Here is a 22162-nt window from a genome sequence, read left to right on the forward strand (position 1 = left end):
CCCTGACATCATCGCGCTCACCACCTGGTGAGCTCGATGACATCACTGAAGATCCTTTTCCAGCCAGGTCCTGCAAGAAGAAGAAGAAAGAAGACGAGCCCGGCTGCGCGATCAAGTGGATGAGGTGAGTTATGTTTTTTGTTTTTTTTTAACCCGACAATGGACCTTTTACTTAGCATTCTGAATTAAAGAATGCTATTATTTTCCCTTATAACCATGTTATAAGGGAAAATAATAAAATATACAGAACACTGATCCCAGTGTTCAGGGAAAATGGATTCATTACCACAAAGCACGAGGAAATTCGGCATCGCGGTGAATCGAACTTTCCCTGAAATTCAGATCGACGTCCAATGGGCGTTGATCATGGTTTTCAACAGCAGCTAAAACAAAGACGTCCCAATCATCTTAAGGCCTCATGCACACAACCGTAGCCATTTTTGCAGTCCACAAACCGCTGATCTGCAAAACATGGATACCAGCCTTATGCCCCACACTTTCCCATTCCACATGTCCCCCACAATTGTAAAAATGCCTATTCTTGACCCGTGCAGTCCAACATTTATCAACTATACTGTAGATGCAGTAGATGATAATGCAATTCATGGCATAACCCCTATAAGGAGGCTGTGCGAATTTTTTTTTCCCTCCCAAAAACAGCCCCACCATTGTTTATGGGCTACATCTGGCATTGCCACGTACTTGAACATCAGATGAAACCCATGTACAAGAGTAATGTTTCTGGAAAAAGGTACTGTGATAGGGCAGTGGGCAAGGGGATTTCTATACCATACAACCCAATTAACAGGTTTTATGCATAATATTTGCCTTGCATTCATTAAAAATGTCTCTCACAGACAGGTGAACTGGGATTCCTTCTTGAAGGAGAATGTTATTTATATTCTTGCTGCTCGACCAAACAGTTCTGCTATTCACCTGAAGCCATCAGTCTAGACAAGCAGGAGCTCTTTCCCCATCAACAGAATGACCAACCGACCACTGCTGGCTGCATGAGTCCCCGAGAGACGAGATGGACTGGTGGTTACTGGAAGATGCCACATTGTAGCCAAGCTCTCATTGAAGTTATAGAAGTCTTATACATAGATGTCTTCCCCAATGAGTCCTTTTACAAAAGACTTTACATTTTTAATATTTGACCACCTGAAAGCTCTAGGTTCTTTCTGTAGATATTGGTTCCGCAACACCCTGAAGGATCTCATGCTGGATTGTCACCCCACCAAGGCTTGGACGGATATATCTTACAGATTATTTATTTACTATATGAGATGAAGGACACAGACACCCTGAGGTCTCTATCTACTGAAGACAAGCATTCAGAATGTGCCAACGAAGGCTGCTTCACTGCCTTTGGGTCTAACTCTTGCATCGTGAAGTCCCTTGTCCATGAATTGCTAATGTCTTGAGCAATGTCAAGCTAAACATGACTATCGCTGAGTTTACAGTAGTTTATTTTCTCACTTTCAGATACTTTAGAGGTTTTATTATGAGATTTTACATGAACCACTAAAGATCTACTAAGTTCACAGCAACGCATAACTAGACTATAGGACAACTAGTTCTCTTCTGTGTTATTCAGCTTTGATCAAGGCTTAAGAGGTTCCACATATGTAGATTGTGGATTAGAGGGTATACATGTAGTGGTCCTAAGTTTAAAAATCTTACAATTATTGATACACATAGATATATTAAGCATCAGATTGCCATGTGATTTTGTAACTTTGTATCATTCAGATATCATGATACATCTACAGGTAAAGATAACATTTTGTAATAGAGGTTCTGCTTGCAATACCATGTTTGGCCACCCAGAGTGCTGTTAGCAAGGAACATGTATATTGCTAGAGTGGCGCTCAAAGCATTTGTTCTGCAGTGCTCTACAGTACCACCTTGTGGTGTAAATATGTAGTGCAGTGGGTTACATTTTTTGCTTTGTAAAAATAAAAATGACAAGAGTTTATTTTTAGTGTATTACAACACGGAAATGATATACAAATGAAACCCAAACTTTGGTGACAATCAGACATAAGTCTTTAGAAGGTATATTGTCAGGTGATATAGACTGTTACGTTAGTCTCACGCTATAGGTGGGTATGTTCTTTCTTCTTATGAAAGATGTTCTTTACTGTGTATAGCAGTCTTTACTTACCCACACATTATCAGGCTCTTGTTATTTTTTCTTAAAATCGCAAGTTATTATTGCATATTGTAGCTGGAAACAATTTAATATACAAATTCCATTAAACTGAATTAAAAAACAACAACTTTGAGGAGATGAGATACTTGAAAGAACTGAAGAACTGGTGAATACAAATTCCTAAGTTTATTACTGTTACAAATCAATGCCTTCATGCTAAGTGACCATGTAAATGATGTGTTCAGAGACTTACAATATACAAAAGTGATCAAAATACAGTGCCTTCGAAAAGTCTTCAGACCCTTTCACTTTATTCATATTTTATGTTGCTTAGGGTCATTGTCTTGTTGGAAGGTGAAGCTTTCGCCCAGAGCACTCTGGATCAGGTGTTCATTAAGAATATCTTTGTACATTGTTCCATTTAGTTTTCCCTCAACCCTATCCAGTCTCCCTGTCCCAACCGCAGAAAATCAGTCCCACTGGATGAAGCTGCCACCACCATGCTTCACTGTAGGGTGGTATTGGACAGTAGCTGGTTTCTTACAAAAATGATGCTTAGAATTGAGGTAAAAAAAAAATCTAAATTGGTTTCATGACCAGAGAATCTTGTTTTTCGCAGTCTGAGAGTCCTTTAAGTACATTCTTTTTTTTTTTTTTTTTACAAATTTTCATGTGTTACTGAGGAGAGACTTCTTTCTGGACCCTTTGCCCTTTGCCATAAAGCCTAGATTGGTGAAGTGCTGCAGTGATGGTTGACCTTCTGGAAATTTCACCCATCTGCATACAGGATCTCTGGAGCTCAGCTAGAGTGACTAGTGGGTTCTTGGTCACCTCTCTTACCAAGGCTCTTCTCCCCCTGAGTACTTAGTTTGGTGGGGTGAACATCTCTAGGAAGAGTCCTGGTTGTTTAAAATGTATTCCATTTAAAGGGCTTATCCAATTTCTCAAACCCCCCCCCCCCCAAGTTTCGGGCCCCTCACCAGTAATATACTTACCCCACTCCTGGTCCTCGCACCGCCGCTGCTGCTTTTCCCTGCACACGGATGTAAACATCCGGTGTTGGGGGGGCAGCCAATGGCAAGCAGGGGCAGGAACGAGCCTCCCTAGCGTCACCCACAATGCTAGGGAGGCCCGTCCCCGCCTGCCATTGGCTGCTCCCCCCCGACACCGGATGTTTTAATCCGTGTGTAGGAAGAAGCAGCAGCGGCGGTGCGGGGACCAGGAGCGACGCAGGGAGCGGGGTAAGTAAATTACCGGTGAGGGGCCCGGCACATGTGGGGGGTTTTGAGAAATTGGATAACCCCTTTAAGAATTATGGAGGCCACTGTGCTCTTAGGAACTTTCAGTGCAGCAGAAATTTTTGTCCCCCTCTTCAGATCTGTGCCTCCATACAATCCTGTCTCTGAGCTCTACAAGCAGTTCTAGGAGGCTTCCTGAGCTTAATTTCAAGTTCCAGAGCAAAGGGTCTAAATAGTTATGTCCATTCAAAGTTTTACACTTTCATTTTTATGGTGTATTAAGTGCAGATTGATGGGGAAAACTCAAATTTTTTATTTTAATTTTAGCATAAGGCTGCAACATAACAAAATGTGGGGGAAAAAAAAAGTGAGATGGCCTAAAGACTTTCCGAATGCATTGTATTTGTACTGTGTTTTACCCTAGCCATGCATCCCAGGATGTTATACAGTATGTCTATGCAGCAGCTGCCTGGCATTGATCTATTAGTACTAAAAAGTCTATATTGATTTAGTATATATAATTTACATTCCATTGAAGGATCAAGTGGAATATTCACTTCATAAATGCGTAATGAAAATGCATAATCTAACATGTGTGTACATTGAAACACCTTTAAACAAACATGTACAATGTACATATAGAAGTAAGGCTATAACCGCATTGCTTTCGGGCACTGTATACGTGTTGGAGCGCCACTGAGACTATTCCCCAGATATATGCTAAACCTTAAAGGGGTTCTGCAGTTTTTTTAAACTGATGATCTTTCCTCTGGATAGATCATCAGCATCTGATTGGCAGGGTCCGACACCTGGGACCCCTGCCGATCAGCTGTTTGAGAAGGCAGCGACGCTGGCAGTAGCGCTGCGGCCTTCTCGCTGTTTACCGCAGGCCCAGTGACGTCACGACTAGTATCAATGGCCTGGGCAGGGCTAAGCTCCATTTAAGTGAACAGAGCTTAGCCCCGTCCAGGCCATTGATACTAGTCGTGACATCACTGGGCCTGCAGTAAACAGAGAGAAGGCCGCGGCGCTACTGCCAGCGCTGCTGCCTTCTCAAACAGCTGAACAGCAGGGATCCCCGGTGTCAGACCCCCGCCGATCAGATGCTTATGATCTATCCAGAGGATAGATCATCCTTTCAAAAAAACTGCAGAACCCCTTTAAAGTTGCACCTGTCATTTACCGAGCTGCCAGCCAGAGGTATAATTCTTTGCTGATTATCTTCAAATCTGTTGCGTAAATTATAGAAAAATCCTGCAACCTGCAACACTTAAGAAGTGGAACCTGGAATTTAACTGAAGATGGGTATACAGTATTATTGAATTCAATTACACATTGAGTAATCTTCTCCTCTAGTGGAGACTGCAGGCAACAAAAATGTTATCATTTAAGTCTATACAAGGGGTTAGGAGATCTGGAACATAAAAATGAAGCTCTGCCGTCTATAAAATATAATATGAAACTTATCAGGTGGAAAAGTTAGAGTTACAAATAATGCGTTAAAGGATGGAAATTCACTTTGGAGATTCTGTTGTAAAAGTGATGAGCTGCAAAGGTGATAGGGACAATCATTGAGAGATACACAGGCCCGATATTTCCTATATAGTGTATATGTATATATATATATATATATATATATATATATTGTGGGGACTCGCTCTGGTAGACAGGATTAGTGGACGCAGTATAGAGGCAACAACAAGTTCTTTGGATCAAACAGTTCAGTGATTTATTCACACTTTAGGCAAATGACAAAACAAACAGTCATATTCAAACAAAAAGTCACCTTGCGCTGTTGGTGGTAATTCACACCATGCAGCAATTCTGCCTCCAAGAGTCCTTGCCGATAGCAGCCCCAACCTGTTTTCACGCCAAACAGGTAGCAAGCCTTCATCCAGACACAAGGCTCCCAGATCCCAACACAGAGACATGGCTTCTGAGCCCAGCTGCCTATTTAAGGACAGCCAGGTGCTGCCAAAACCCGGACCGGCATTTAAAATCTGGTCCGATATTTGACCTCACCTGGCTGTAAATCAGCCCAGCAGCACATGCTGGGAGGAAAATACCTGTTTTCACAGACCAAGCCTCTCACTGTGTCACAATATCCTAAGGATTGGTCCACAATATAATATAAGAGAAGGTTCAATTTCTTGCACCCTGATCAGCTGTTTGAAGGGGGCCGCTGTACTTCGGCTAGCACTGAGACCAAGAGTTGCCAACCATTTAGAAATTCCTGGACAGTTTACTTTTTCCATAATCCATGACGCAAAATAATTATAATTGAAGTGTTTGAGGCTTCATTGTGATTGTAATCATGGTTTTGTGGCTCACTAAAGACTGATAATGTATTCATGTAGTATATTGAGCTGTAGATATGTATTGCTTATAATCGTTATTATCCATGGTGGTTTTCTGATTGGCTGATTATTATTATTTTTTTAACCTCTTAAGGACATAGGGCGTACAGGTACGCCCTTGTGCCCTGGTACTTAAGGACACAGGGCGTACATGTACGCCCTGTGTATTTTCGATCACTGCCGTGCGGCTGGCAGTGATCGGAACCCGGTGCCTGCTCAAATCATTGAGCAGGCACCTAGGCTAAATATGCGGGGGGGTCCCGTGACCCCCCCATGTCGGCGATCTCGGCAAACCGCAGGTCAATTCAGACCTGCGGTTTGCTGCGATTTCTGCAGTTTTTGAGGACCGCGGGGATCAGAAACTTTAGTATTCCTAAAATAGATCTGTATCCCTCCCCCTGCACCCCCGAGTGATTTTAGCCCGGTGGGAGGTGCAGGGGGAGGGTTGCGGGCGGTGCGGGAGGCGGGCGGTGCGGCAGGCGGGATCGTGATCCCCCGCCCGCCTCCCCTTGAATAATCGTTGGCATCTAGTGGGTATACCAGGGTGCCAGCACATTGCTGGCACCCTGGTATAAACGGCTGACATCTGCGATGTGATGTCAGCCGTTTAACCCTTTCCATACAGCGGTCCGTACGGACTGCTGTATGTAAAAAGTTAACAGCTCAGGGAGCTCCCTCCCTCTCCCATCGGGGGGCTGCTGTGCCTTTGCAGCCCCTCGAAGGAGAGGGAGAGAGCCCCCAGACAGCCCCCCGCAGCCCTGTGCTCACCCTTCCCGTCTGCGAAGTTCTGACCAGTACTGAGCAGACGGGGAAGGTCCCCATGGCAACAGGACGCCGTCTCAGGCGTCCTGCTGTCCATGGTGCTGAACAGATCTGTGCTAAAAGGCATAGATCTGTTCAGAAAAAGTGTAAAATACAGTACAGTACAATATATATTGTACTGTACTGTATTATACAGACATCAGACCCACTGGATCTTCAAGAACCAAGTGGGTCTGGGTCAAAAAAAATGTGAATAAAAGTGAAAATAAAGTAAAAATCAAAAAACACATTTATCACTGATTAAAAATGAAAAAAATTAAATTCCCTACACATGTTTGGTATCGCCGCGTCCGTAACGACCTGATCTATAAAATGGTCATGTTACTTTACCCGAACGGTGAACGCCATAAAAATAAAAAATAAAAAACTATGATGAAATTGAAATTTTGCCCACCTTACTTCCCAAAAAAGGTAATAAAAGTGATCAAAAAAGTTGCATGTACGCCAAAATTGTAACAATAAAACCGTCATCTCATCCCGCAAAAATCATACCCTACCCAAGATAATCGCCCAAAAACTGAAAAAACTATGGCTCTTAGACTATGGAAACACTAAAACATGATTTTTTTTGTTTCAAAAATGAAATCATTGTGTAAAACTTACATAAATAAAAAAAAGTATACATATTAGGTATCGCCGCGTCCGTATCGACTGGCTCTATAAAAATATCACATGATCTAACCCCTCAGGTGACCACCGTAAAAAAATTAAAATAAAAACGGTGTAAAAAAAGCCATTTTTTGTCATCTTAAGTCACAAAAAGTGTAATATCAAGCAATCAAAAAGTCATATGCACCCCAAAATAGATGCCAATCAAACCGTCATCTCATCCCGCAAAAAATTAGACCCTACTTAAGATAACCGCCCAAAAACTGAAAATACTATGGCTCTTAGACTATGGAGACACTAAAACATTATTATTTTTTTTTAATGAAATCATTGTGTAAAACTTACATAAATAAAAAAAATTGTATACATATTAGGTATCGCCGCATCCGTGACAACCTGCTCTATAAAATTACCACATGATCTAACCTGTCAGATGAATGTTGTAAAAAAAAAACGGTGCCAAAAAAGCTATTTCTTGTTACCTTGCCGCACAAAAAGTGTAATATAGAGCAACCAAAAATCATATATACCCTAAACTATTACCAACAAAACTGCCAACCTATCCCGTAGTTTCTAAAATGGGGTCACTTTTTTGGAGTTTCTACTCTAGGGGTGCATCAGGGGGGCTTCAAATGGGACATGGTGTAAAAAAAAAACAGTCCAGCAAAACCTGCCTTCCAAAAACCGTATGGCATTCCTTTCCTTCTGCGCCCTGCCGTGTGCCCGTACAGCGGTTTACGACCTTATATGGGGTGTTTCTGTAAACTACAGAATCAGGGCCATAAATAATGAGTTTTGTTTGGCTGTTAACATTTGCTTTGTAACTGGAAAAAAAATATTAAAATGGAAAATCTGCCAAAAAAGTAAAATTTTGAAATTGTATCTCTATTTTCCATTAAATCTTGTGCAACACCTAAAGGGTTAACAAAGTTTGTAAAATCAGTTTTGAATACCTTGAGGGGTGTCGTTTCTTAGATAGGGGCACTTTTATGGAGTTTCTACTCTAGGGGTGCATCAGGGGGGCTTCAAATGGGACATGGTGTCAAAAAAACAGTCCAGCAAAATCAGCCCTCCAAAAACCAAACGGCGCACCTTTCACTCTACGCCCCGCTGTGTGGCCGTACAGTAGTTTACACCCACATATGGGGTGTTTCTGTAAACTACAGAATCAGGGCCATAAATAATGAGTTTTGTTTGGCTGTTAACCCTTGCATTGTTAGTGGAAAAAATGGGTTAAAATGAAAAATTAGACAAAAAAATGAAATTCTCAAATTTCCTCCCCATTTGCCAATAACTCTTGTGCAACACCTAAAGGGTTAACAACATATGCAAAATCAGTTTTGAATACCTTGAGGGGTGTAGTTTCTTAGATGGGGTAATTTTTTGGTGGTTTCTATTATGTAAGCCTCGTAAAGTGACTTGAGACCTGAACTGGTCCCTAAAAATTGAGTTTTTGTAAATTTCTAAAAAATATCAAGATTTGCTTCTAAACTTCTAAGCCTTATAACATCCCCAAAAAATAAAATATCATTCCCAAAATAATTCAAACATGAAGCAGACATATGGGGAATGTAAAGTCATCACAATTCTTGGGGGTATTACTATGTATTACAGAAGTAGAGAAACTGAAACTTTGAAATTTGCAAATTTTTCCAATTTTTGGTAAATTAGGTATTTTTTTGGTGCAAAAAAAATATTTTTTTTTACTTCATTTTACCAGTGTCATGAAGTACAATATGTGACGAAAAAACAATCTCAGAATGGCCTGGAAAAGTCAAAGCGTTTTAAAGTTATTAGCACTTAAAGTGACACAGGTCAGATTTGCAAAAAATGGCCTGGTCCTAAGGTGAAAAAAGGCTGTGTCCTTAAGGGGTTAAATCCTGCTGCAGCCTCTTCAACAGGCCTGTGGCATTATGTTCATTGGTCCCATGGCCATTCTGCAGCTCTCTCTTATTCCTAAGTGAATGGGATTGAGCTGCAATACAAGACACAGCCACTGCACAATGCACGGCGCTGTGTCTGAAATAGAATAAAGAGGCTGCAGCCCTTACTTGAGCGCTGTGGCCTCTTCAAACAGCTCATTGCCAGGGCTGATGTCAATCCGACCCGTACCAATCTTATACTGATAGCCAATCCGCAAGATAAGTCCTCAAAATCTCAGAAGATGGCTTTAATGTCTTGAAGAAAAGTAAAAAAAAAGAACCAACCCCTTTAAGTAGTATTTTTAAGTAATGCCCGTAGATGCTTTGTTTCCCGGTATGCTCCATACATAGATGTTGACATCACCATGATTTCCAGTACCCTCTCACTTTGCTATATAAACATTAAGCCATGTTCTCATACAGTTTCCCTTCATGAACAAATAACAGAATGTTCTTTTCTATAGAACTTGCCTATCCGACCTTAAAGGGGTTTTCCGGGAGTTCGATAGTGATGACCTATCCTCAGGATAGGTCATCAATATCTGATAGGTGAGGGTCTGACTGCCAGCACCCCCACCAATCAGCTGTTTGAAAAGGCCACAGCACTCTGGTAAGCGCAGTGGCCTCCTCATATCTTACCAAGCACAGCGCCGTACATTGTATAGTGGCTGCGTTTGGTATTGCAGCCTAGGCCCATTCATTTGAATGGGACTGAGCTACACATAGGTCATGTGACCAATGAACATGAGATCCCTGGCCTAAGAAGAGGCTGCAGCACTCACCAGAGAGCCTTGGCCTGTTCAAACAACTAATCGGCAGGGTACCAGGAGTCGGATCACCACCGATCGGATATTGATAACCTTATATGAGGATAGGTCATGAATTTCAAGCTCTTTGAAAAACCTTTTTAAATTGTTCTCTGTGTATAGAAATTAACATGATAGTTATGGTTTGTTATTTTCCTCTAGTCAGACTGTTACCCGCTGTTAGTTCTCTGATACTTTATGTACTAGGAGTGCAGCAATCATGACATACAGTATCTGGGTTATTACAGTGAGTCAGCAGCACTAGACTTTCTGTAGAAGAATCTCTACTGACTATTTTACAATATAACTCAGCCTTATGAGAATCACAGAGCTGTTTTCTGCTGTTTTCTTTTACTATTTTATGTGTTTATTGTATATTTCTTCTTGGATCTAATTAATGTGGTGTTATATCAATCTGAAATGACATCAAATCAAAATATGGAGCCTCTTTCCATGGAACAGAGTTCATTGTATCGACTGGTGCCTTACCCTATCTATAGGAGGCATGGACTTTTCCGATGAGATGCCTACATTCCAGCTTATATAATGTACAAAGTCAGAGGTGTAGTTTCTTGCAATAGATGCCTGGGTCAACTGAGGTTGGGTTTGGTGGAGTTTGGTTAGGTCAATGCATGGCCATCAAGCAGTTCTTTCCTCTGCAGTGTTGGAGAGCTCACTGCCTTTTGATTTATTTATTTTTTTACTTCAGTGTAATCTGTATGCAGGGTGCTCCCCCTAGTGGTGACTGGCTCACTTTCCTTTCCAGCCTCTCTCTATTTTCTTCTGACCATACCGTATTTTTCGCTTTATAAGACGCACCCCCCCCCCCCAAAAGTGGGGGAAAAATGTCCGTGCGTATTATAAAACGAATACTAGTGAGCGCTTCCATTATGGAGGCGCTCAGTAGTATGTATTAGGAGCGGGGAGCGAAGTGCCGCAAGCGCAGGTAATATTTACCCTCCCTGGTCTGTGCCATGGCTCCTCTTCAGCTGTCGCGCTCCCATCTTTCTGGCCTGCGCTGCACTGTCCTGACCCCGTACAGCATCAGGACGAAGTGCGCGCACTATGACCTGACGCTGCACGCAGTCATGTGACAGTGCATCGCAGGCCGGGAAGATGGGAGCGCGACAGCTGAAGAGGAGCCGCGGAGCAGGACAGGTAAGATGATTTTTTATTTTAGTCTGATCTGAGGTCTGATGGGCTATTCTGAGGTCTGGGGGTTCTGATGGGCTATTCTGAGGTCTGGGGGTACTGATGGGCTATTCTGAGGTCTGGGGGTATTAATGGGCTATTCTGAGGTCTGGGGGTATTAATGGGCTAATCTGAGGTCTGGGGGTACTGATGGGCTAATCTGAGGTCTGGGAGTACTGATGGGCTAATCTCAGGTCTGGGGGTACTGATGGGCTAATCTTAGGTCTGGGGGTACTGATGGGCTAATCTGAGGTCTGATTGGGGGTACTGATGGCTAATCTGAGGTCTTATAAGGCTCTGAGTGGGCTGATATGAGGTCTGATGAAAAATATTTTTTCTTATTTTTCTACTCTAAAATCTGGGGTGCGTCTTATCCTCGGGTGCGTCTTATAAAGCGAAAAATGCGGTATTTCTAAGCTGATAGATGACCAAATCAAAGTAGAAGTTTGACTTGACCATCAACCAGCCCAAAAAAATGTTCATCCAACAGCTAGTCTAACAGATTGAACTCTGCAATGTCACGTGGTGTAAAATATAAAAGCAGTGTAAATCAAGTATAGCAAAACAAAAACATATAAAAAGAAATGTTGTTAGCCCAAAATACTTCTAAAAAAAGAACTAAATAAAAATTACCCAAAGATGTCTACATCTTCCCTATCCTAAATGTCCAGAAAATGTAGGAGTTAACTACTTAGCGACCCTAGACCTCCAGGGAGAATAGACATTAACTCAGAACTAACCCAAACCACCATGAATAATGATTAGCAATAGTAGCCCGTTCATCAATCTAGACCACCAAAGATACTCTGTATTAACAGCTTTAATGTAGACCACCAGGAATATTATTGTAAAATAGTCAGAGCCCCTGATAATTGAATCTTGTTCCACAAAACTCTATATCGGTCAGATTGCAATGCATTTCTGGTGAAGGTTTTCTTTAACATAGCTGTTTTAAAATCCAGATCAGATCTAGATCTCGACTAGGCAGCTCCAAAATGTTAAAATAGTTTCATTCAATCCAATCAATCTTCACCAAAATCACAGTTCACTTGCATACTGCAGCAGGTTTCCCTTGTATTTTCCTTAATAGTTTTTACATTCTACCTTCAGAGAGCATAATTCAGTCTATTGCATAATGATAATTTTGTACCGGCTGTTTGTTACCACTAGAGAAGAGCGAAGTTATGAAAAATTCAATTTGGCTGCTTCACCGAATTTCACAAAGAAATTAGACTGTCACAAAGCGCATTCTTTTGTATTTAGCGGGCACAATGAGGGGGAACGGCCTGCCCCTTAGCATTGAACCCCTCAGATGCCATGTTCATCGCTGATCGTGGCATCTGAGATTAAAATTAAGGCCTTTCAGGGGCTAATCCAGTTAAAAAATCAGCCATACTGATTGAAGACACTGTGCGAAATTTTGGTTTCTGCAATCAAGATGGCCGCGACGACCTCTTCACGCGCAAACGCAGGAGGTGAGTACATTTATTTTTTTTCCCACCATTTTAGGAAAAATATTTTCGTTACCACGAAGCTCAAGGAAATTCCGCCTTTACGGCGAATCAAATTTACCTTGAAATTTGGATCGATATCTACTTCGGATTCTTTGATTCGCTCAACACTAGTTACCAACCACACATGTCGCTATCACTTTAACATTACTAATGCTGTCTTGGCAATAAAAAAGGGGTTGGATTCAGTCTGAGGAGAGCTCAGAGTATCACAACTTTCCAGGGCTGTTGGGACACTTCCGATTCAGACTGAATTTATTCGTATTGATTCATATCTAAAGGATTATTCAGCTCACGCAAAACAAATTTTAGGAAATTTGCTCACTTCTAGCATTAATGGACTTGCATATTGTTGATTCTTCGGGGCTGAAATTGCGCCATGTAAAGTGCCCCTTAACTTTAAGGAGTCCTTATATTTTCTTGTATCCATCTCCTGACTGGTACTAAACTTGTCCAAGAGTTATATGTAGAGATGAGCGAATTTCTCAAAATTTCAATTTGCCGGTTCGCCCAATTTTTCCCCAAAATTTGGTTCGATCCAAATTTATTCACGGCGAATCACATAAAAAAAAGGCTATTTCCTGGCTGCAGAGAGCCTGTATAGTGGTGTAGAACACTGTGCCTTGCAGTAACACACATAGGGGGTCTGCTGTGGTAGTGAAACAATACTGTGAGTCAGTATGACATGCAGATGACAGGTGTCGCTCTTAGAATCACTGCACACTTCACTTATTTGGGCAGTTATGAGGCCAAAACTGACCAAATAACTGAAGTGTGAGCTCAGCCTTACAGGTCAATGTTAGCGCCAAGAAGAAGCGCACTTCTTTTACACTGTCGGCAGCTGATTCCACATAGATGTCTACATAACCTGTTCTATTAAAGGCTTATACAAGTAGAGCCACCCCAACAGAGTGGAGGGGGTGTCAGCAGTAAGTTTGTATTGACGTTACTGACTATTTTGCCCTTCCTCTGATCTGCCAGAACAATAATCCCCAAAAAATGGATCCTGTCTGTGGAGCATCCGCCTTCCCTCAGTCAGCATTTGGTCAGTAATCCCTCAGTATTGCTAAAGCCAAAAAAAAACAGGAGTGGATCCAAAACAGAGATGACATATGAATGGAATATTTGCATGTCTTCTGTGTTTTGTACCCACTCCTGCTTTTGGCTACCAAATCATAAGCCAATTCTGATGCAAAATAGGGACCATGTCATGCAGGCCTTACAGCTGTTACATAGACAGGATCCGTTGTGCATCTAATTTTTCCTTCCTTCTTACAGATCAGAAAAAGAGTCAAATAAATGATGATGTCAGCCAGGCCGAAAGGCAAAGTAGTGGCACAGTCATGAAGTGGGGAGGGTGGGAATAGCATGAGAAGTCCACAGAGTGACCTATGACATAGTGAGGTGGAAGCAGCATGAGGAGACCACAGAGTGGCACAATGACAGTGTGGAGGTAGCAGCAGCATCAGGAGGCCAAAGAGTGGCACAATGAGAGAGTGGGAGGTGGCGGCAACAGCAGCATCAGGAGGAGGCCACAGAGTGGCACAATGACAGTGTGGATGTGGCAGCAGCAGCATCAGGAGGCCACAGAGTGGCACAATGACAGTGTGGAGGTGGCAGTAGCAGCATCAGGAGGCCACAGAGTGGCACAATGACAGAGTGTGGAAATGGCGGCAGCAGCATCAGGAGGAGGCCACAGGGTGGCACAATGATAGTGCGGAGGTGGCAGTAGCATCAGGAGGCCACAGAGTGGCACAATGACAGTGTGGAGGCGGCAACAGCAGCATCAGGAGGCCACGGAGTGGCACAATGACAGTGTTGAGGTGGCAGTAGCAGCATCAGGAGGCCACAGAGTGGCACAATGACAGTGCGGAGGTGGCAGTAGCATCAGAAGGCCACAGAGAGGCACAATGACAGAGTGTGGAGGTGGTGGCAGCAGCATAATCAGCAGGAGGCCACAGGATGGCACAATGACAGTGTGGAGGTGGCAGCAGCATCAGGAGGCCACAGAGTGGCACAATGACAGAGTGTGGAGGCAGCAGCATCAGGAGGAGGCCACAGGGTGACACAATGACAGTGTGGAGGTGGCAGCAGCATCAAGAGGCCACAGAGTGGCGCAATGACAGAGGGTGGAGGTGGTAGCAGCAGCATCAGGAGGAGGCCACAGACTGGCACAATGACAAAGTGTGGTGGTGGCAGCAGCATCATCAGGAAGCCACAGAATGTCAAGGTGACATAGTGTTGAGGTAGCAGCAGCATCAGGAGACCACAGAGTGGCAAGGTGACATAGTGTGGAGGTGGAAGCAGCATCAGGAGACCACAGAGTGGCAAGGGGACATAGTCTGGAGGTGGCAGCAGCATCAGGAGACCACAGAGTGACCCGGTGACAGAGTGCGGAGGTGGGTGGCAATACCAGTACCAGCTGAACATGGTGGGTGCAAGAAGGAGCACTTGGCATCAGATGTGTGGCATCAGGCTGGTGGCAGCATCAGAATAGTAGCTGAGGCAGATAGCCAGAAGAAAACGGTCTCTTTTGTAAAAGTGTTGGTGTGACACCATGGATGATCTAGTCTGATGCATCAGGCATTGGTGGGTGGAAGTCCTGGCTGATCCATGCCTGATTCATCTTGACAAAGGTCAGTCTCTCCACATTTTGAGAGGACAGGCGAGTTCTTCTTGGGGTAACTATGGCCCCTGCCGCACTAACCACCCGCTCTGATGCCACACTACTGGCCGGGCAGGACAGCTTTTCCAGGGCAAACTCTGCCAGTTGCGGCCACAAATCCAGTTTGGCTGCCCAGTAGTCCAGCAGATCTTCAATGTGGGGGGCAGGGTGCTGTCCAAGTATGCCACCACCTGCTGGTTCAGGTCCTGCTCCAGGTCTAGCTGCTGCTGGTGAGTAGTTTCTTCACTAGGCGGGTGAAGAAAGCTGCTCATCAGCGACTCTAGACTCAAGTTGCTGCTGATGGAGCTGGAATTGCTCCTACACCCCCACCTTGCCACAGCAGCCATGGCAGAGGAACGTGAGCGTAGAGGGCCCTCCCGGTCAGACCTGCGAAAGATGGACAATGGCGCAGATAGGAAACAGCCAAATAACTACATAGGATGTCTCTATAGTAGTTCAGTTTGTCCTCCTTCTCAGTGGGAGTAAAATAGGCCCCCATTTTGGACCGGTAGCGAGGGTCCAACAAGGTGGAGAGCCAGAAGTCATCCTTCTGCCGAATGGTGACAGTTCGGCTGTCACAATGCAAGCAAGTGAGCATGCATTGGGCCATTTGTGCAAGTGACTCGGAGGGACTCCCTGCCTCCATCTTCACTACATACTGCCACGGTGTGCCTGGGTCCTCTGCCTTGTCTTCCTCATCGCCCTGTAGCTCGTGTGGCTGCTGCTGCTCCTCCTCTCCTGTCACCTGTGTAGAAAAACCACCCATTTCACTACACATTGCTTGTGCTCCAATGTTCTCCTCCTTCTCCAGCTCAGCCCCCACAAGGCTCATTTGGCCGTGAGATCGAGGCGCCATGTCTCCAGTCCCCTGACCACCCAGATTTACCAGCATCTGTTCCAGGACATGAAGCAGTGGAATCACGTTGTTCATCCCATAGTCCTGGTGACTGACAAATAACGTGGCCTCATTAAAGGGCCTGAGCAAATGGCAGGTGTCACACATGAGCTGCCACTGGCTGACATCGAAGTTACACAGGGGAGTACTCCTGTCCGCTTAGATCATCAAGAAATCGTTTATGGCCTTTCTAGGTTCGTATAGTTGGTCCAACATATGGAGAGTGGAATTCCAATGGGTGGAAACGTTGCACATCAGCCTATGTTGGGGGATGCAGTTCTGCCGCTGCAGCTCAAGGAGGGTGTGCTTTGCAGTGTACGAGTGGCTGAAGTGCATGCAAAGTTTTCTGGGCATTTTTAGGATGTCTTGCAGATTGGTGGAAGACTTCAGGAACCGCTTGACAACCAGATTGAACATGTGTGCCATGTAGGGTGCATGGCTCAGCCCTCCTTGACGCAGCACTGACACCATGTTCTTCCTGTTGTCGGTCACCATGCTTCCGATTTTGAGTTGTCAGGGAGAAAGCCAAGATTCTATTTCTTGATGAAGGACACGGAGCAGTCCCTCCCCAGGCAAACGAGGTGCGGAACAGCATGACACTGCTGTGCCCTGCACATGTGGTATGCTGTGAATTGTCCCTGCAGTGGAGGACACAGTGGAGGATAAGGAGGCAGAGGCGGACTTTGTCACAGGACAAATGGAGTGAGAACGTGGAGACGGAAGTGGCATCACCTGGCCAAGTTGCTGGTGTGGCTGTGCAGGAACCACATTCACCCAGTGGGCCATAAAGGACATGTATTGTCCCTGACCATAAGTTACAGCTCCACATGTCGGTGCCGCCGTGCACTTTGGCAGACACCGACAGGCTCAAGGACTGGCCCAACATACATGTGTAGGGCTGGTACTGCCTTTTTGGCAAAGAAATGACGGCTTGGGACTCTCCACTTCGGCTCGGCACAAGCCATCAATTCTCTGAAAGGTGCAGAGTCCACCACTTGGAAATGGAGGGACTTCAGCACCAGCAACTTGGCCAGGAGCCCATTCAGCTTCTGCGCCGTTGGATGAGTGCATGCATACTGTTGTCTCTTGGCAATCACTTTGGTGATCGATTGTTCATGGAATCACTGACGAGGAGGAGGAGGAGGAGGAGCAGGAGCATCAGAACCAGCAGATGATGGGAAGGACAGACAGCTCCCTTTGGCTGAGGTGGTGGAGCCTTGACTGCCTGAAATCGAGTGTGTGCCACTGAGTGATGCAGCGGTTGCTGAGGCAGGCTGGACCACCACATCGGAGCCACGGTTCTCCCAGGACACTTTATGGTGACTCTGCATATGTTAATGTAGGGCCGTGGTGCCAACATTGGCACCCTGGCCATGCTTCACCTTCTGCCCACAGATTATACAAATGGCCATGTTCACCTCCTCCGGCAGCTTAACAAAAAACTGCCTCACCGCCGAGTAGGTGATTTTACTCCCAACACTCCTCACTGACTGACTGCTACCGCCGCTGCTCCCGTGAACCTCTGCACCACTACTTTCAGGGCAGGTAGGCTCCTGCGAAGCGGGTGGTCTACCCCAGGCATGTTTGGCTCCCGACCTCCCACTGCTGCTACCCTGCTGACTCCCGGCCACCCTATCGACTTGCTGGCTCCGCCGCTGCCTCACAGGCAAGCTGCCACCCTCTTCTCCCCATGATGATGAAGCCCCTAATTCACCTGGCTCCCAAGTGCGATCAGCTACATCATCATCATCCAGTACTGTCTGCACGTCACTGACCGCTCGCAACACCAGCTACCACGCCACTCTCCTCATCACTACTTGCCCACCTACCGGAGGAAGCGGCGGATGTCTCCTCCACATTTTGGCTGGCCAGTAGCTGCTGACTGTCCTCTAGTAGCTCGTCCTCGCTGTATAGTGGAGCTGAGTCCACAGAATATAAAACTTCTCTGGCGGAGGGAACAGAAAAGGACAGAGGCAGGTTGAGGACAGGTAAAGGCACAGGGCCTGCTCTTGGGCTATGCCAACTAAGGGTTGTGTCTGACGAACCCACCTTAGCTGGGGGTGTCTGATGTCACTTGGGATGACCGAGTCAACCGATTCAAGAACCGCTGGGTTGCTGGTCAAGACACGACCGCTAGATGACACCAGGAGCTCAGGCCTCTCTCTGCGACTCCTGCTGCCACGCCCCCTTACTCTGCTGCGACCTGTCCCTGCGCCAGAAACATTTAGGCCACTGCCACTTCTCTGTGCAGGGTCTGACATACTGTTAGATCCAAAAAATAAATAAAAAGGAAATAAACACCCCATAAAACTCTGTAACTTTCTCACTTCACCACACAACGGCTAATAAGCCCTTATTTTTTTCCACTAATACACGCCAAAAATGGCTTTAGAACATACAACTGCACCGCTAAACGGCAAATATATATTATTTTGCCGCTAATACACGCCAAAAAGGCAGTAATTTTCTCACTTCACCATACAACAGCTATTAAGCCCTTTTTTTCCCACTAATACACGCCAAAAAAGGCTTTAGAACATATAACTTCACCGCACAAGGGTAAATAAGATGTAAAAATATTTCCTCGTAATAAGCCCTGTTAATGGCTGTATCAAACAGCACTTGCACCCCAATAATAAGAATGGTTTGCTGGAATTACAGAGCTGTATAATGGCAATTTGGATCCGCAGTCAGTGTAGCAAGGTGTAATACGATTGCTCCTATTACCCAGGCTGTAACCTCCCCTACTGAACCCTGTTCTGCTTCAATACTGTGGAATGATTCCTCCCCATCCTTTCCCTGAACTTCTACACAGCAAAATAAAAGTTTTAAAGTCTTTTCTACCACTGTCCCTAGCGCCTGCTGATGTCTCTCCCTGCAAGATGGCTGAGGCTATTTATAGGGCTGTGACATCACAGGGCTGGCTGGCTGCTGATTGGCTGCATGCATGGCATTGTGGGTGATCCCTCATTCCCAGAGTTCTTTGCTCAATGTCCTAATACATGCAGCAGCCATTTTAGGAAAAATTTTCATTCATTACCACGAAGCGTCAGGAAATTCGGATTCGGTGCGAATCGAGTTTTTCCTGAAATTCAAATCGAATTCCACTTCATCAATTTCGATTCGCTCATCTCTAGTTATATGGAGTGTTTTTTGTCTTCTCAATATTAATGTGTTTTTACTGTAGTAATGTGCTAGGGGCTAGTTATAAATTATACATTTAACTTTGTGTTTAAAGGAGTTGTTCACAATTGACTTGTTTGTTTCAATCCCACTGCCCCCACCTCACAGGACCTATGAAGAGAAGCATACTTACTTGCTCCCTGCCAGTCGGTTCTGGTTCCATAGGTCTTTGGCTGTCTTCCCTATGATTAATTCCCTACAAGTAATCTTCCCACCTGGACGGGGGTCATGTTCGCTACTGCAGGCAATGACTTACCTCAGGCATGATGGGTTCCCAAGCAGCATGTCACTGCTCGGTCACCTGTTGCCTAGGGACACATCACTGCTGAGACCCCGTCTATGGCGAAAGTTTACATGCATGGATTGAAGTGCATTCAGAAGTGAGTGGCAGGGAGCAGGTAAGTAGGCTTATATTCACAGGTTAGGTGGGGGGGGGTTAAAAAATAGGTTGAAACCATTTAAGTTAACCAATTTCCTCCTATTCATGCTTAGACTTCAAATGCCAAGGTATCCAACAGTGTTGAGTAAATCAAACTCCACAAAGTGGAATTCAATCCGAATTTCAGGGAAAATTCAATTCGCCGCAAATTCGAATTTCCTAGTGCTTTCGTGGTAGCGAATAAATTTTCCCTGAAAGGCAGTTAAACAAAAAAAATCATACTTACCTCATGTGCACAGTCACGTATGATGTCACCACTTTATTTTATTTTACACTGTATTATTGCTGTCAGATGGCGCGATCAGCTATAAATGCGGCATCTGAGGGGTACAATCACCGTTCCCCGTCAAAGCAAATTTTTTTGTAAAATTCGGCAAAGCAGCATATTCAAATTTTTCAATACTTCACTCATCACTAGTATCCACCCCATAGAAAATTCTCCATTAGGCTACTTCTGTCAGGACAGATATCAAGTCTGCAGTAGAGTCTTAGCATTGCATTTTGCTCTAAGATGTTACAGGAAATGTGTCACCATAAGTTTTTTCTGCCAGTCAAGGGCGTTGCTAGAGTCTCAAAAGATCCGGGGCCCAAGCCCCAATGCATATGGCCCAATTCTGTAAGTCGACCAATATTCCTCCGTTTACTGTCCTCAGAAATTATAATTCCTCAGCCCCTCCACCATACAGTCCCATGAAATAACATTATTTCCCTCCGCCATAGAGTCCCATATAAATACCATCACACCATCTCTCCAGCCCCCTCCAATATACAGTCCCATGTAAATAACATCTCTCTCTATCTACATCCCCCTCCAAAATACAGTTACATGTAAATAACATCACACCATCTCTCCTGCATCCTCCAATATACAGTCCCACATAAATAACACCACCCCCTACCCAGCCGCCTTCAACAAACAGTCCCATGTAAATAACATCACCCCCTCAATATTCAGTCCCATGTAAATAACATCACTCTCTCCCCCAGGCACCTGCAACATACAGCCCCATGTAAATAAAATCACCCGCTCCCCAGCCACCTCTAACATGCAGTCCCATGTAAATAGAATTACCCCTCAACCTTCAGTCCCATGTAAATAATATGACTCCCTCCCACAGCCGCCTTCAACATATAGTCACATGTAAATAACATCACCCTGCCCCAGCCACCTCCAACACACAGTCCTATGTAAATAACATCACCCCCTCAATTTTCAGTCCCATGTAAATAACTTCCCTCCCTTCAGCCCAAATATACAGTCCCAATTCAATAACTACAACTCCCAACATTGCTCTGCCTCTCACACTGCGTAATCTACCCCTTCACTTACCTCTCCTCATGTAGCAGACATCACCACAGCTTCTTCCACCCGGTCTTCTCCTCTTCACTGCCGTCCTCTCCTGCACTGGTCACATGATGGTGACATCATCGCAGGTCCTTTTCAGCTACTGAATTTAGAACTGATCACATGGGCTGTGATGTCATCACAGGTCCTTCAGCTCTTTCAAGGCATTAGATTCGATTGTATTGCCATCCTGAGGCAGGCAGGCAGGACATTCAGGGCCTGGGACAAAACATCAGGGCCCCAGGCCCCGAATGTTTTAACCTAGCAACGCCCCTGCTGCCAGTTAAACCAGATAGTAACACATCTCCTTCTTTTCTAATCTGTTTTTATTTTCTGATTGCAGATTTCTTTATTCTGTTTCCTGAACATGATTATGTGGGCGACCATCTTGCCTAAGGTGTTCTTAACAGCATTTAGAAAGCACTTAAAGAATTGCTTTACGGCAGCCTCCATAGACACAATTGTCAGGAGGGGACCTCACTGACTTCTATGGGAGAGTCTTCTAGGCATGCTCTGTGACCTGTGCAGAGGTCATTGTACAAGGAAGAATAGATGAGCTCTGACACTCGCCTATTGTGGAGGGTGGATCCTGTCTTTTCTATACGCAGAGGTGATATCATTACAGGCAGGATTAGAATGAAAGAAAATCAGATGACTGCAGTAAAGTGATCTGTACAGACCAAGAAGTGGCACCTATTAGGCTTAGTGGTCAGTGTGAAAACTGCAGGATTTAGTTTTTTGTTTAAATATAGATATTGAAATGAAAATTAAAAAAGTCTTCAAAAATAGGTTAAACATAAAAACTTTACAAATAATTTTCTGGTGACACATTTCCTTTAAGGGCTCTTTCACACTTGCGTTCTTTTCTTCCGGCATAGAGTTCCGTCGTCGGGGCTCTATGCCGGAAGAATCCTGATCAGTTTTATCCTAATGCATTCTGAATGGGGAGAAATCCGTTCAGGATGCATCAGGATGTCTTCAGTTCCGGAACGGAACGTTTTTTGGCCGGAGAAAATACCGCAGC

General features: G+C 44.6%; 1 protein-coding gene across 1 annotated transcript in view; it reads left to right on the forward strand.

Annotated features, from left to right (window-relative positions):
- The window catches only part of PHF24 (PHD finger protein 24), a 66106-nt gene extending 65121 nt beyond the window's left edge, over positions 1-985 (forward strand). The window contains exon 7 of the mRNA XM_040420166.1: positions 858-985. Coding sequence (XP_040276100.1) covers positions 858-954 — 97 coding nt within the window. The 3' untranslated portion in view covers positions 955-985. The remainder of the gene's footprint in view (positions 1-857) is intronic.
- The last annotated feature ends 21177 nt before the right edge of the window (positions 986-22162 follow it).

The sequence above is a fragment of the Bufo bufo genome, chromosome 2 (assembly GCF_905171765.1).
Source record: "Bufo bufo chromosome 2, aBufBuf1.1, whole genome shotgun sequence".
Lineage (NCBI taxonomy): Eukaryota > Metazoa > Chordata > Amphibia > Anura > Bufonidae > Bufo > Bufo bufo.